Source organism: Hyla sarda, chromosome 8, assembly GCF_029499605.1.
Source record: "Hyla sarda isolate aHylSar1 chromosome 8, aHylSar1.hap1, whole genome shotgun sequence".
NCBI classification, from domain to species: Eukaryota; Metazoa; Chordata; class Amphibia; order Anura; family Hylidae; genus Hyla; species Hyla sarda.
In genome coordinates, this window is record NC_079196.1 from 14,678,379 (window position 1) to 14,694,545 (window position 16,167).

General features: G+C 43.6%; 1 protein-coding gene across 1 annotated transcript in view; it reads right to left on the reverse strand.

The window, feature by feature from the left end:
• Positions 1–4,213: 4,213 nt before the first annotated feature.
• The window catches only part of DPP10 (dipeptidyl peptidase like 10), a 187,333-nt gene continuing 175,379 nt past the window's right edge, over positions 4,214–16,167 (reverse strand). The window contains exons 21-26 of the mRNA XM_056536295.1: positions 12,386–12,440; positions 10,687–10,786; positions 8,715–8,773; positions 8,401–8,473; positions 6,659–6,732; positions 4,214–4,982 (exon numbers count right to left, since the gene is read on the reverse strand). Coding sequence (XP_056392270.1) covers positions 4,845–4,982; positions 6,659–6,732; positions 8,401–8,473; positions 8,715–8,773; positions 10,687–10,786; positions 12,386–12,440 — 499 coding nt within the window. The 3' untranslated portion in view covers positions 4,214–4,844. The remainder of the gene's footprint in view (positions 4,983–6,658; positions 6,733–8,400; positions 8,474–8,714; positions 8,774–10,686; positions 10,787–12,385; positions 12,441–16,167) is intronic.

Below are 16,167 nucleotides of genomic sequence, written 5' to 3' on the forward strand. Positions count from 1 at the left end.
TTTCCCAGGTTGCAGTGCGTAGAGACATTGCATCACTAGTTAGGTGATCAGAGGGAGCCTGTCCTGCTTCAATATTGCAACAGCTGTGGGCCCCCTGGTTAGAAAACACTGTGTTTCAATGGGTGGGGTGGCTGATGTGTGGGAGGAAGGAAAGTGATTTCAAACTTTCAAGCATGGAACTGTGGGATGTGTAGTTTAGAGAACGAAACACAACAGGAAATACCCAGTTCTGGCAGGTAAGTACTAAAATAACCTTATGGTGGATAACCCTTTAAAGGGGCACTCTGGGGAAGTAAAAAACTGAAATTGCCCCAAAGCCATCACAATACCTGTTCTGTGTCCCCAGTAGTTATCCAAGTGATTTTGCAATTTTTACTTGCTTGTAGCCCAGACTACAGCTCCCAGCAGTCATTGCAGCTCTGTGTAATGGCTGCCAGCCAATTGCTCTATCTATGTGCATGCTGTGTTGTTGTAAACACACTGTATGTGACTTTTCTTTCAAACTATCCTTCCCCCTAGCAATAAATCATACAATGGCAGCAGTCAGTGATTAGATCTACAGCAGGAAAAGAGCAGCAGTGTGTGCTGAATTGTGACTGAGAATCTTCACAGGAGACGCTGGGCTTCTCTGCCTCAAGATCCTCACACAGGGAGGGGAGGTGTGGTTGTGAAGACAGAAATCACCTGGTGTTGTCTTCCAGGAGGGTGGGGCTAATCTCATTGTGGGGTTTGCAAAGCGACAAACAGGATCAGATTATGATGTCTTTCTCTCACTCCCTACATGTAAGTGACACCTGAAAGCTCTCTATAGCTAATGAATGATATTTAGACAAATAAATAGGTTGGTGAGAGGGAAAGGATGGGCTATGGGTTTAGTTCCCCTTTAAGGTTTCCAGATTTCTTTATGACCCTCTCCTTAAAGGGGTACTCCACTGGCCAGCGATCAGAAGTAGATGTTCCGAACGCTGTTTTCGTGCTGCGGGGGTCGGCCAGACCCCTCGTGATGTCACAGCCACGCCCCCTCAATGCAAGTCTATGGGAGGGGGTTTATGCCAATATTGGGTTAGGGACCCACTCTAAATAGGTGGCCTTGACGTGGCGAATGGGCTTGTACTTTTTGATCAAAATGTAAAATAACAACCTGTTAGTTTTTGAATTTATGCTGAGAAGCAAATAGATCAAAATACAAATGGTGGATGTGTGGCTGTGTTTCTTTTTCTCTATTTTTGTTTTATAATACAGGATATAACTCAGGGTCAGTACAGGATAAGTAATGTAATGTATGTACACAGTGACCTCACCAGCAGAATAGTGAGTACAGCTCTGGAGTATAATACAGGATATAACTCAGGATCAGTACAGGATAAGTAATGTAATGTATGTACACAGTGACCTCACCAGCAGAATAGTGAGTACAGCTCTGGGGTATAATACAGGATATAACTCAGGATCAGTACAGGATAAGTAATGTAATGTATGTACACAGTGACCTCACCAGCAGAATAGTGAGTACAGCTCTGGAGTATAATACAGGATATAACTCAGGATCAGTACAGGATAAGTAATGTAATGTATGTACACAGTGACCTCACCAGCAGAATAGTGAGTACAGCTCTGGAGATATCTAATACATTTACACAGTGTCTTGGCTGGATCTGGATATCATAACTATACGTACAGTAATGTCTTATACAATTCTATTAGCTTTACTGCTTTATCCCGGAGAGGATCTGTACATTCCAGGTCATGAATATTCTTTTTTCCTTCTGTCTTATCACAACCAATATATATGTAAGGTTAGAAGACTAGTTTTCGGTAGACATTCCTGTTGTTGTGAGGTTTTCTGCCGTTGCACTTACCTGCTGAGTAGTGAAGATCACATTATAAAGCTGCTCAACAAGACTGCAGAAAATCTGAATTCTCCACAATGTAGAATACATACACAGTGTCTGAGTCACTTTAAAGGGGTTATCCAGGAATAGAAAAACAGAGCTAATTTCTTTCAAAAAACGCTCCAGGTTGGCTTCGGTTCTGCAGCTCAGTTCCATTGAAGTGAATGGAGCCAAGTTGTAATACCACACACAACCAGGGGACTGGTGTGGAGCTATTTTTGAAAGAAATTTGCTCTGTTTTTCTATTCCTGGATAACCCCTTTAAAACCTTTCACATGTCTCTTCGACATCTTAAACGTTTTTCTTGATCAGTCGAGGCTGGGTGTTCAGTCTCCTGCCAGAACGAGGAGCAAGCGCACAGCTAAGCACTTTTTTTAACATCTCAGGTAATAGGCGCCCATCTGATTCCCTAAATTGTCATCTATAAACCCTCACACAGTATCTCAGGAATGGGAGGGTGTAGTCAAAAAACTGTAAAATAAGATTGGTTGCCCACATGTCCTCTTTTAAAGGGTTACACAATATAAAAAAAAATAGCACCACATCTCTCCTCAGGTGGTGTGTGGTATTGCAGCTCAGTTCCAGTGAAGTAAATGGAGCCAAGTCGTAATTCCTGGATCACCCCTTTATAAAGCCTTGATAATGGCTGCAGACGACCTCATATCCTCAGACCCTTGTCCTCCAGCTGCTCCTCATCCGCACACTGTGACTTTTCATCAATGATGTAAGAACGAATGAGTTGAGGGCGACCAGTCAGCAGCACAAATATTTAAGCATTACTATCATTTAAAACAACTTCTGACGTGTTGCCCAGACATTTTAAAGGGGTATGATCGCGGGGGTCCCGCCACTAGGAACCCCGGGATCCCTCTTGCAGCACCCTGTGTCATCAGCTGCACGGAGCAAACTTCGCTTAGTGCCTGACGACGGGCGATACAGGGACCGGAGTATCGCTACGTTCCGCCCTCTCAATACAAGTCTATGGGAGGAGGCGTGAAGGCCCTATGGATAATAAGATGTCTAGGGGCAGATTACCCCTTTAAGAGTTAAGATTGCACTGGGTCTCAATCCTAAAACTGGCTGTGATGGTGAGTTATTAGCCAGGGAAGTGTGAATCAGTGCTCTCCCCGGCCAGCAGATTAGACCCTATCACTGCCTAGACTTATGCAACTCATTCGGCTGTAAATCACAATCGCAGCAGCTCATAGGAGTGAAAACCGGCGTGTTCCCAACTTTTAACGAGATTGGGCAACATGTCAAAAGTTAAAGATTTAAATGACAGTAATGCTTTAATGTAATCCACTTTACTGTCTGCCACCTACTATGGAGCTGGTGAAAAGAAGCTCCCCATGAGGAGAACAGGGAAGCTTCTCCCATGAGAACAGGGAATGGAAGCTCCTCCCATGAGGAGAACAGGGATGGAAAGCTACTCCCATGAGGAGAACAGGGATGGGAAGCTACTCCCATGAGGAGAACAGGAATGGGAAGCTACTACCATGAGGAGAACAGGAATGGGAAGCTACTACCATGAGGAGAACAGGGCAGAGAAGCTCCTCCCATGAGGAAAACAGGGAAGCGAAGCTCCTTCCATGAGGAGAACAGGGAAGCTTCTCCCATGAAAACAGGGAATGGAAGCTCCTCCCATGAGGAGAACAGGGGTGGGAAGCTACTCCCATGAGGAGAACAGGAAAGGGAAGCTCCTCCCATGAGATTTACATTAAAGGGAAGCTCCCCCCATGAGTTTTACAATAAAGGGAAGCTCCTCCCATGAGGAAAACAGGGCAGAGAAGCTCCTCCCATGAGGAAAACAGGGAAGTGAAGCTCCTCCCAAGAGGAGAACAGTGAAGGGAAGCTACCTCCATGAGGAAAACACGACAGAGAAGCTCCTCTCATGAGGAGAACAGGGAAGGGATGTTATTGAGTGGAGTACTATTTTTGTAATTTTACCTAAACTATCACCTAAAACTCCTTTCAGTCTTGAGTACATGCGTCTCCTTGAACAACAGCTTCTGCAGGAAGCTTCTTATGAAGTATACTTATAGTAGATGAGACTTTACCGTGGTCCGGAGCTGGATATAAGTGCACATTATGTATCATTATGTTACTACTGACAAAGCTTGTAAGCCTCTAGTACAGTGTCTCCCAACCAGCATGCCTCCAGCTGTTGCAAAACTACAACTCCCAGCATGCCCGGACAGCCGTTGGCTGTCCGGGCATGCTAGGAGTTGTAGTCTTGCAACAGCTGGAGGCATCCTGGCTAGGAAACACTACTCTAGTAGATGAACCTGGTCATTCCAAAGTCTGCACACAGGGCTCCAACATTTCTAGGAAACCATAATTTAATATTGATGTATTCATATATACAAGTGAGAAATTTACAGTGGAAAGTAAAAGCAAATCAGATATCAAACCAATCCGACAAATAAAACACTTGTCATTTTCACTGCAAATCCGCCAGGAATCATTGGACCTCATGTCCTACGGAGCCTGAAAAATAGGAACATCCTTATTTTTTATATCCAAGAGTGGAGATGTAGAAAGGGACAATGCAAAAAATCTTCTACCAAAAAAAAACAAAAAAAAAATACGCTGCCCCTCTGGACTGGGAAATAAAAGTCAGGATCCAGCGAAAGAACTGGAGGAACCTGAACTGTCTGAAGGAAAAGAAACCTGAAGAAATTGCACTTGTTTAGTGACGGATGACCAGATCTGGCGGATTCAGAGACGTCTCAGGGAATAGAAACAATAGGACAAAGTCTGGTGAAGGAACCGAAGAAAACATGCACTAACACTAATTGTATCCAAAACGAGGTTCATGTGGAAAGGACCATCCCCTGTACATCCCCCGCAGGTAGAAACTCCTCAGCAGAACGCCTCCGGTGTGTGGGGGGGCCACAGTCCCAGTGTCTGCTAGGATGCAGTGAGTAAGAAAGGCAAGTCCTGAGCTCGTCTTCATTCATCCTCCTCTATCTCCTGCACGACCACAACATCCTCTCCCTGCGAGCAGTCACTGAAGAAGCGCAGCAGAGTGCTGTACAGGTGGAAGCGGTTCTTCTCCGACAGGATGTTGTGACCTTCATCAGGATAGATCTACAGCAGAAAAGACAGTTGTTTCTGAGAGTAGGGCAGCGGGACAAGGGGATGAGAAGAGGCAGGGAGAAACGAGGAAGAGAAGATGAAGGGAGAAACGAGGATGAGAAGATGTAGGGAGAAAGGAGGATGAGAAGATGCAGGGAGAAACGAGGATGAGAAGATGCAGGGAGAAACGAGGATGGGAAGATGCAGGGAGAAATGAGGATGAGAAGATGCAGGGAGAAACGAGGAAGAGAAGATGCAGGGAGAAACGAGGAAGAGAAGATGCAGGGAGAAAGGAGGATGAGAAGATGCAGGGAGAAACGAGGGTGAGAAGATGCAGGGAGAAACGAGGAAGAGAAGATGCAGGGAGAAACGAGGATGAGAAGATGTAGGGAGAAACGAGGATGAGAAGATGCAGGGAGAAACGAGGATGAGAAGATGCAGGGAGAAACGAGGATGAGAAGATGCAGGGAGAAACGAGGATGAGAAGATGCAGGGAGAAACGAGGATGAGAATATGCTGGGAGAAACGAGGATGAGAAGATGTAGGGAGAAACGAGGATGAGAAGATGCAGGGAGAAACGAGGATGGGAAGATGCAGGGAGAAAGGAGGATGGGAAGATGCAGGGGGAAAGGAGGATGAGAAGATGCAGGGAGAAAGGAGGAAGAGAAGATGCAGGGAGAAATGAGGATGAGAAGATGCAGGGAGAAACGAGGATGAGAAGATGCAGGGAGAAACGAGGATGAGAAGATGCAGGGAGAAAGGAGGATGGGAAGATGCAGGGGGAAAGGAGGATGAGAAGATGCAGGGAGAAAGGAGGAAGAGAAGATGCAGGGAGAAATGAGGATGAGAAGATGCAGGGAGAAACGAGGATGAGAAGATGCAGGGAGAAACGAGGATGAGAAGATGCAGGGAGAAATGAGGATGAGAAGATGCAGGGAGAAATGAGGATGGGAAGATGCAGGGAGAAATGAGGATGAGAAGATGCAGGGAGAAAGGAGGATGAGAAGATGCAGGGAGAAAGGAGGATGAGAAGATGCAGGGAGAAACGAGGAAGAGAAGATGCAGGGAGACACGAGGATGAGAAGATGCAGGGAGAAACGAAGAAGAGAAGATGCAGGGAGAAACGAGGAAGAGAAGATGCAGCGATAAACAAAGAAAAGAAGATGCAGGGAGACATGAGGATGAGAAGATCCAGGGAGAAACGAGGATGAGAAGATGCAGGGAGAAACAAAGAAAAGAAGATGCAGGGAGAAACGAGGAAGAGAAGATGTAGGGAGAAACAAGGAAGAGAAGATGCAGGGAGAAACGAGGATGAGAAGATGCAAAGAAACACAAGGATGAGAAGATGTAATGGGACATGAGGATGAGAAGATGTAATGGGACATGAGGATGAGAAGATGTAATGGGACATGAGGATGAGAAGATACAGTAGGACACAAGACAAGAGGATGAGAAGATGTAATGGGACATGAGGACGAGAAGATGCAGGGAGAAACGAGGATGAGACGATACAGTAGGACACAAGACAAGAGGATGAGAAGATGCAGAGAGACAAGAGGATGAGAAGATAAAGTGGGACACGAGGACAAGAAGATGCAGATGCAGCACAATCCTCCACATTTATAGATTTGTAGTACAGATAAAATCAGTAATATGTATACAAGGGGCTGATAACTAGGGTGTCTCACCTGCACCGTGTGGTTCACACCAACTTTGATCAGCTGTTTGATCAGTTCTGCTGAATGCTGGAAATGGACATTTGCTAAAGAGACAAAAACATGAGTCAGATCGAGAGGAAAGAACCATATTCTGTTGCACAGGCACCCACCAACCCGCTACTCTAGCTCTAACCACACCCTCTAATCCTAACCGTAACACTAAACCTATATCATATCAACCCTAGGTACAAACATACCACTAACCTTACCTCTAAACCTACCAACCATTCCACCAATCCAACCATAATCTTAACCTCAACTCTAACGATAACCGCCAATAACTAAACCAATAACCCTATTTCTAATCTCAATATACCCCTACACCTACCCCAATCATACCCCTAACCTCAAGTCTAACCTGAGAACTATAACACTAACTGTATCTCTAATCTCTGTACACCACTAAACCTACTCCAACCGTAACCTTAAACCTACCTGAATCATACAATTTACCTTAACCTTAATTTACTACCAATCCAACCATTAATCCTACCTCTAACCTCACCCCAACCCTAAATATACAACTTACCCTATTTCCCATATGAACCCTAGTCCCAACATACCCCCCCCAACAACTTTACTGTACCCTAAAACCTACCAACCAACTCAATCCACAACTATCCCATTAATCCTATGATTAAGAAATGATCGGCCTATAATTTTAATGGACGAATAAGTTATTAATTGATTTGCATTTTACTTAGACATTTCTGTATTTGATCCCCTATCAAATTTTCTGGCTTTAAGATGACTTGTATACAGGTAACAAGCTGAGATTAGGAGCACTCTCTTAAAGAGCCTTTAATACCAAAATATCCCCAGAGGATCCCAGGGCCAGTATACAATAGCAACTCTCATTTAGAGATAGATCCCCTCAGGGATAACCCTAACTAAAGTCCCCGCATTACAAGTATCTAAAACTTAACTTTTATTCCTAATAATAAAATAAAATATAGGTGATATTGTGCTCAGTGGCCACTTAGTGGCCACTGAGCACAATATCACCTGTATTCTATTTTATTATTATTAGGAATAAAAGTTAAGTTTTTTACTCTCTTAAAGGGAACACTCCTAATCTCGGCTTGTTACCTTTATAATAGACATCTGTCCGCAGAATCAGATTCCAAACTCTCCACCATGGCCAAGACCAAAGAGCCGTCCAAAGATGTCAGGGAGAAGATTGTAACCTACACAAGGCTGGAATGGCCTACAAGATCATCGCCAAGAAACTCGGGGAGAAGTTTACAACATTTGGTGCCATTATTCACCAATGGAGGAAACAAAATATCTGTCAATCTCCCTTGGCCGGGGTCTCCATGTAAGATCTCACCTCGTGGAGTCACAATGATTATGAGCACGATGAGGAATCAGCCCAGAACTACACGGGAGGATCTTGTCAATTATCTCAAGGCAGCTGGGACCATAGTCACCGAGAAACCAATTGGTAACACTCTACACTGTGAACGACTGAAATCCTGCAGTGTCCGCAAGGTCCCTCTGCTCAAGAGATCACATGTACAGGCCTGTCTGAAGTTTGTCAGTCATTCCGATGGATTTTTGTTATTATTCTGTCTCTCACTGTTCAAATAAACCAACCATTCCCACTATAGACCGATCATTTCTTTGTCAGGGGGAAAAAAAATCAAAATCAGCAGGGGATCAAATACTTTCTTCCTTCACTGTGAGTATATGTGGAATGCACCATCACTCACCATCCGCCATGCCATGGACCAGCAGGAGGTTCTTCACTCTGAAGCCATGAATGTTGTGCAGGACACTCGAGGCCTATAACATAATGGAAAGCTATATTCTATACAGTGTTAGCCGCATCACGTTCATGGATGGAATCTGCTTCCGGTGAAGATAATAATGGTTAATGATACACGACAAGATGATTCTAGAGCTCACTGTTACTAATTAGAGGTAGGGGGGATGGGGGGGTCTTGGGGTTTTATCCGCTGACCCTCCCCCCCCCCCATCCCTGCACTATGCTCAGGCCTTGCCTGGATGATCCTGATTCCTCTACCTGATATGTGTTGTCTTCTGCAGATGGCATCCCCAGGTAACGCTCTGAGAAGGCCGATGCTGTGGGAAAAAACAGAAGGAACATTCAGTGTCTTGCAGTCCCATGTAAAATTGTCCTTCAGCTCCCAGAACACCATCATGACCAGTTACCCTCTAAGGAGCCTGGCTGGTAAGTTACATAGGGGTGAAGGCTGAATCTGCACATGTCCCATACTACACACTAAACACTATGACCAGCCATGTCACCATCCCCGGATTTGCTCCATCTTGTTCTCAATCTCCTTTTGGCCAAGATTTTAGACACAGTTAAAGGGTCTGTCCTGTTATTACATCCATGGAATTATAGTGGGGAAAAAAGTATTTAGTCAGCCACCAATTGTGCAAGTTCTCCCCCTTATAAAGATGAGAGGCTGTAATTATCATCATAGGTTATAACCTCAACTATGAGAGACAGAATGAGAAAAAAATCCATAAAATCACATTGTCTGATTTTTAAAGAATTTATTTGCAAATTATGGTGGAAAATAAGATTTTGGTCAATAGCAAAAGTTCATCTCAATACTTTATTTCCCCTTTGTTGGCAATGACAGAGGTCACATGTTTTCTGTCTTCACAAGGTTTTCACACACTGTTGCTGGTATTTTGGCCCATTCCTCCATGCAGATCTCCTCCTAGAGCTGTGATGTTTTGGGGCTGTCAATGGGCAACTTTTAACTCCCTCCAAAGGTTTTCTATGGGGTTGAGATCTGGAGACTGGCTAGGCCAGTCCAGGACCTTGAAATGCTTCTTACAAAGCCACTCTTTTGTTGCCCGGGCGGTGTGTTTCGGATCATTGTCATGCCAAAAGACCCAGCCACATTTCCTCTTCAATGCCGTTGCTGATGGAAGGAGGTTTTTATTCAAAATCTCACAATACATGGCGCCATTCATTCTTTCCTTTACACAGATCAGTCGTCCTGGTCCCTTAGCAGAAAAACAGCCCCAAAGCACAATGTTTCCACCCCCATGCTTCACAGTAGGTATGGTGTTCTTTGGATGCATCTCAGCATTCTTTCTCCACTAGGTCCCACCGTGTGATTTTTTTCTCACCATTTTTGTGATCATTTTGACACCACGGGGTGAGATCTTGCATGGAGCCCCACATCGAGGGAGATTATCAGATTATCAACCTCCACAGTTGATTTCTTCACACCAAGCTTCTTGCCTATTGCAGATTCAGTCTTCCCAGCCTGGTGCAGGTCTACAATTTTGTTTCTGGTGTCCTTCAACAGCTCTTTGGTCTTGGCCATAGTGGAGTTTGGAGTGTGACTGTTTGAGGTTGTGGACAGGTGTCTTTTATACTGATAACAAGTTCAAACAGGAGCCATTAATACAGGTAACAAGTGGAGGACAGAGGAGACTCTTAAAGAAGAAGTTACAGGTCTGTGAGAGCCAGAAATCTTGCTTGTTTGTAGGTGACAAATACTTATTTTCCACTATAATTTGCAAATAAATTCTTTAAAAATCAGACAATGTGATTTTATGGATTTTTTTTTAATCATTCTGTCTCTCATAGTTGAGGTTATAACCTATGATGAAAATTACAGCCTCTCTCATCTTTATAAATGGGAGAACTTGTACAATTGGTGGCTGACTAAATACTTTTTTTCCCCACTGTACCTTATTACATATCAGTAGGACAGTGTTCCCCAACCAGGGTGCCTCCAGCTGTAGCAAAACTACAACTCCTAGCATGTCCGGACAGCCTTTGGCTGTCCGAGCATGCTGGGAGTTGTGGTTTTGCCACAGCTGGAGGCCCCCTGGTTGGGAAACACTGCAGTGGGATGTAATGGTGTCCATTGTACTGACATGAGCTGGACATGAAGAAACGCCCCAAGCCAGACCCCTTTCTCATATAAATCTAGCCAGTATTTTGTGGGTATAATATATATGCAATATCTCGGCAGGTCATGTGTCCATGTTGCTCTACTCACCATATAACCTCATGTCGGTGATGGGGGCGATTAAGGCTCCACATTTGAACAGTCTTTCATTGGCTTTTAAGATCATGGATGCAATGTAACCTCCGTAACCCTGAGGAGAGAAATGTAACTTAGACAAACGCTTCCTGAAGCAGAACCGGACTCATGGAGGAGTCACACATGGCGACCACGGACAAGAAAGCTTTATTTTTAAACAACTGGGTCTGTTTGGTTGCTTTGGGCGATACCCTTATTTCCCATAAGACACAATAGCTCCCAGGATTCTGCAATAGTTTCAAAGCCACACCATTCTACATGTTGTGTTCTAATAGGCTTCGAATAGGGCCACAAGACCATTTTAATACTGCTCCACTGGATCTAACTCTGACCACACCAAAACTAACCCTGACCACACCTAAACTAACCCTGACCACACCAGAACTAACCCTGACCACACCAAAACTAACCCTGACCACACCAAAACTAACCCTGACCACACCAAAACTAACCCTGACCACAAGAGAACTAACCCTGACTACAAGAGAACTAACCCTGACTACACCAAAACTAACCCTGACCACACCAAAACTAACCCTGACCACACCAAAACTAACCCTGACCACACCTAAACTAACCCTGACCACAAGAGAACTAACCCTGACTACAACAAAACTAACATTGACCACAACAAAACTACAACAAAACTAACCCTGACTACAACAAAACTAACTCTGACCACACCAATACTTGCCCACACCAAGTATGAACCATAACCCCAAAGGGAAGTCTGACCATTCCAAAACTAACCGTGACAACACCCAAACTAACCCTGACCACACCTAAACTAATCCTGACCATACCAAAACTAACCCTGACAACACCTAAACTAACCCTGACCACACCAAAACTAACCCTTACCACACCAAAACTAACCCTGATTACACCAAAAGTAACCCTGACCACACCAAAAGTAACCCCGACCACACCAATAGTAACCCTGACCACACCAAAACTAACCCTGACCACACCAAAAGTAACCCTGATCACACCTAAACTAACCTTGGAACACACCAAAACTAACCCCGACCACACCTAAACTAACCCTGACCACACCAAAACTAACCCTGACCACACCAGAACTAACCCTGACCACACCAAAACTAACCCTGACCACACCTAAACTAACCCTGACCACACCTAAACTAACCCTGACCACACCAAAACTAACCCTGACTACAAGAGAACTAACCCTGACTACAAGAGAACTAACCCTGACTACAACAAAACTAACACTGACCACAACAAAACTACAACAAAACTAACCCTGACTACAACAAAACTAAGTCTGACCACACCAATACTTGACCACACCAAGTATGAACCATAACCCCAAAGGGAAGTCTGACCATTCCAAAACTAACCCTCACCACACTATATAAACCATTACCTTGACTATATTAATACTAATCCTGATTGTTGTTTATTGTTTTGGACCTTGTTACGCCCCTGTTCTCACTGAGAACAGGGACCGCCGTCCAGTTGAGAATCCATCACTTAGGGAGGATTCTTAAGTAGGTGTGTGTCTGTGGGTGAGCTCAGGGCTGCACATATCTCCGCCTGACGTGACAACTGCATTGCCTTTTCTCTCTTACAAGGTTTAGGTAGGAAGATCGGCAATGCCGGGTACTTAGCTAGTTAGTTGATAAATTACCTTCCCAAATATACTCAATCGGTTCGGATCAATGTAGGGTTCTGTCAGCAACCACCTGCAGGAGGAAGAAAACATGCAATATAAATACAGAAGTCAAAATAAAATGAATAATCTGAGAAAAAAAAAAAATTCCAAAACTGACAAAGATTCATTAAGCTATAAATAAAGGAAGAAACCATCACAATATTAAACCATAATCTATATCGATAAAGAGGAAAGCCATTATAGGGTCATGATATACACTATATGGATAGAGGGAGGAGCCATTATAGGGTCATAACATACACTATATGGATAGAGGGAGGAGCCATTACAGGGATACACGATAATCTATATGGATAGAGGGAGGAGCCATTATAGGGTCATAACATACACTATATGCATAGAGGGAGGAGCCATTACAGGGATACACGATTATATGCATAGAGGGAGGAGCCATTACAGGGATACACGATAATCTATATGGATAGAGGGAGGATGCCATACACTATATGCATAGAGGGAGGAGCCATTATAGGGTTACACCATAATCTATATGGATAGAGGGAGGAGCCATTACAGGGTTACACCATGATCTATATGGATAGAGGGAGGAGCCATTGCAGGGTTACACCATAATGTATATGGATAGAGGGAGGAGCCATTACAGGGTTACACCATAATCTATATGGATAGAGGGAGGAGCCATTACAGGGTTACACCATCATCTATATGGATAGAGGGAGGAGCCATTACAGGGTTACACGATAATCTATATGGATAGAGGGAGGAGCCATTACAGGGTTACACGATAATCTATATGGATAGAGGGAGGAGCCATTACAGGGTTACACCATAATCTATATGGATATAGGGAGGAGCCATTACAGGGTTAAACCATAATCTATATGGATAGAGGGAGGAGCCATTACAGGGATACATGATAATCTATATGGATAGAGGGAGGAGCCATTACAGTGTTACACCATAATCTATATAGATAGAGGGAGGAGCCAATACAGGGTTACACCATAATCTATATGGATAAAGGGAGGAGCCATTACAGGGTTACACCATGATCTATATGGATATAGGGAGGAGCCATTACAGGGTTACACCATAATCTATATAGATAGAGGGAGGAGCCATTATAGGGTTACACCATAATCTATATGGATAGAGGGAGGAGCCATTATAGGGTTACACCATAATCTATATAGATAGAGGGAGGAGCCATTATAGGGTTACACCATAATCTATATGGATAGAGGGAGGAGCCATTACAGGGTTACACCATAATCTGTATAGATAGAGGAAGGAGCCATTACAGGGTTACAGCATAATCTATATGGATAGAGGGAGGAGCCATTACAGGGTTACAAGATAATCTATATGGATAGAGGGAGGAGCCATTACAGGGTTACAAGATAATCTATATGGATAGAAGGAGGAGCCATTACAGGGTTACACCATAATCTATATGGATAGAGGGAGGAGCCATTACAGGGTTACACCATAATCTATATGGATAGAGGGAGGAGCCATTACAGGGTTACACCATAATCTATATGGATAGAGGGAGGAGCCATTACAGGGTTACACCATAATCTATATGGATAGAGGGAGGAGCCATTACAGGGTTACACCATAATCTATATGGATAGAGGGAGGAGCCATTACAGGGTTACATAATAATCTATATGGATAGAGGGAGGAGCCATTACAGGGATACATGATAATCTATATGGATAGAGGGAGGAGCCATTACAGGGTTACACCATAATCTATATGCATAAAGGGAGGAGCCATTACCAAGTTACACTATAATCTATATGGATAGAGGGAGGAGCCATTACAGGGTTACATCATAATCTATATGGATAGAGGGAGGAGCCATTACAGGGTTACACCATAATCTATATGGATAGAGGGAGGAGCCATTACAGGGATACACTATAATATATATGGATAGAGGGAGGAGCCATTACAGGGTTACACCATAATGTATATGGATAGAGGGAGGAGCCATTACAGGGATACACCATAATCTATATGGATAGAGAGAGGAGCCATTACAGGGTTACACGATAATCTATATGGATAGAGGGAGGAGCCATTACAGGGATACACTATAATATATATGGATAGAGGGAGGAGCCATTACAGGGTTACACTATAATCTATATGGATAGAGGGAGGAGCCATTACAGGGTTACATCATAATCTATATAGATAGAGGGAGGAGCCATTACAGGGTTACACCATCATCTATATGGATAGAGGGAGGAGCCATTACAGGGTTACACCATAATCTATATGGATAGAGGGAGGAGCCATTACAGGGTTACACCATAATCTATATGGATAGAGGGAGGAGCCATTACAGGGTTACACGATAATCTATATGGATAGAGGGAGGAGCCATTACAGGGTTACACGATAATCTATATGGATAGAGGGAGGAGCCATTACAGGGTTACACCATAATCTATATGGATATAGGGAGGAGCCATTACAGGGTTAAACCATAATCTATATGGATAGAGGGAGGAGCCATTACAGGGTTACACCATAATCTATATGGATAGAGGGAGGAGCCATTACAGGGTTACACCATAATCTATATGGATAGAGGGAGGAGCCATTACAGGGTTACATCATAATCTATATGGATAGAGGGAGGAGCCATTACAGGGATACATGATAATCTATATGGATAGAGGGAGGAGCCATTACAGGGTTACACCATAATCTATATGCATAAAGGGAGGAGCCATTACCAAGTTACACTATAATCTATATGGATAGAGGGAGGAGCCATTACAGGGTTACACCATAATCTATATGGATAGAGGGAGGAGCCATTACAGGGTTACATCATAATCTATATGGATAGAGGGAGGAGCCATTACAGGGTTACACGATAATCTATATGGATAGAGGGAGGAGCCATTACAGGGTTACACCATAATCTATATGGATAGAGGGAGGAGCCATTACAGGGTTACAACATAATCTATATGGATAGAGGGAGGAGCCATTACAGGGTTACATCATAATCTATATGGATAGAGGGAGGAGCCATTACAGGGTTACACCATAATCTATATGGATAGAGGGAGGAGCCATTACAGGGATACACTATAATATATATGGATAGAGGGAGGAGCCATTACAGGGTTACACCATAATGTATATGGATAGAGGGAGGAGCCATTACAGGGATACACCATAATCTATATGGATAGAGAGAGGAGCCATTACAGGGTTACACGATAATCTATATGGATAGAGGGAGGAGCCATTACAGGGATACACTATAATATATATGGATAGAGGGAGGAGCCATTACAGGGTTACACTATAATCTATATGGATAGAGGGAGGAGCCATTACAGGGTTACATCATAATCTATATAGATAGAGGGAGGAGCCATTACAGGGTTACACCATCATCTATATGGATAGAGGGAGGAGCCATTACAGGGTTACACGATAATCTATATGGATAGAGGGAGGAGCCATTACAGGGTTACACGATAATCTATATGGATAGAGGGAGGAGCCATTACAGGGTTACACCATAATCTATATGGATATAGGGAGGAGCCATTACAGGGTTAAACCATAATCTATATGGATAGAGGGAGGAGCCATTACAGGGTTACACCATAATCTATATGCATAAAGGGAGGAGCCATTACCAAGTTACACTATAATCTATATGGATAGAGGGAGGAGCCATTACAGGGTTACACCATAATCTATATGGATAGAGGGAGGAGCCATTACAGGGTTACATC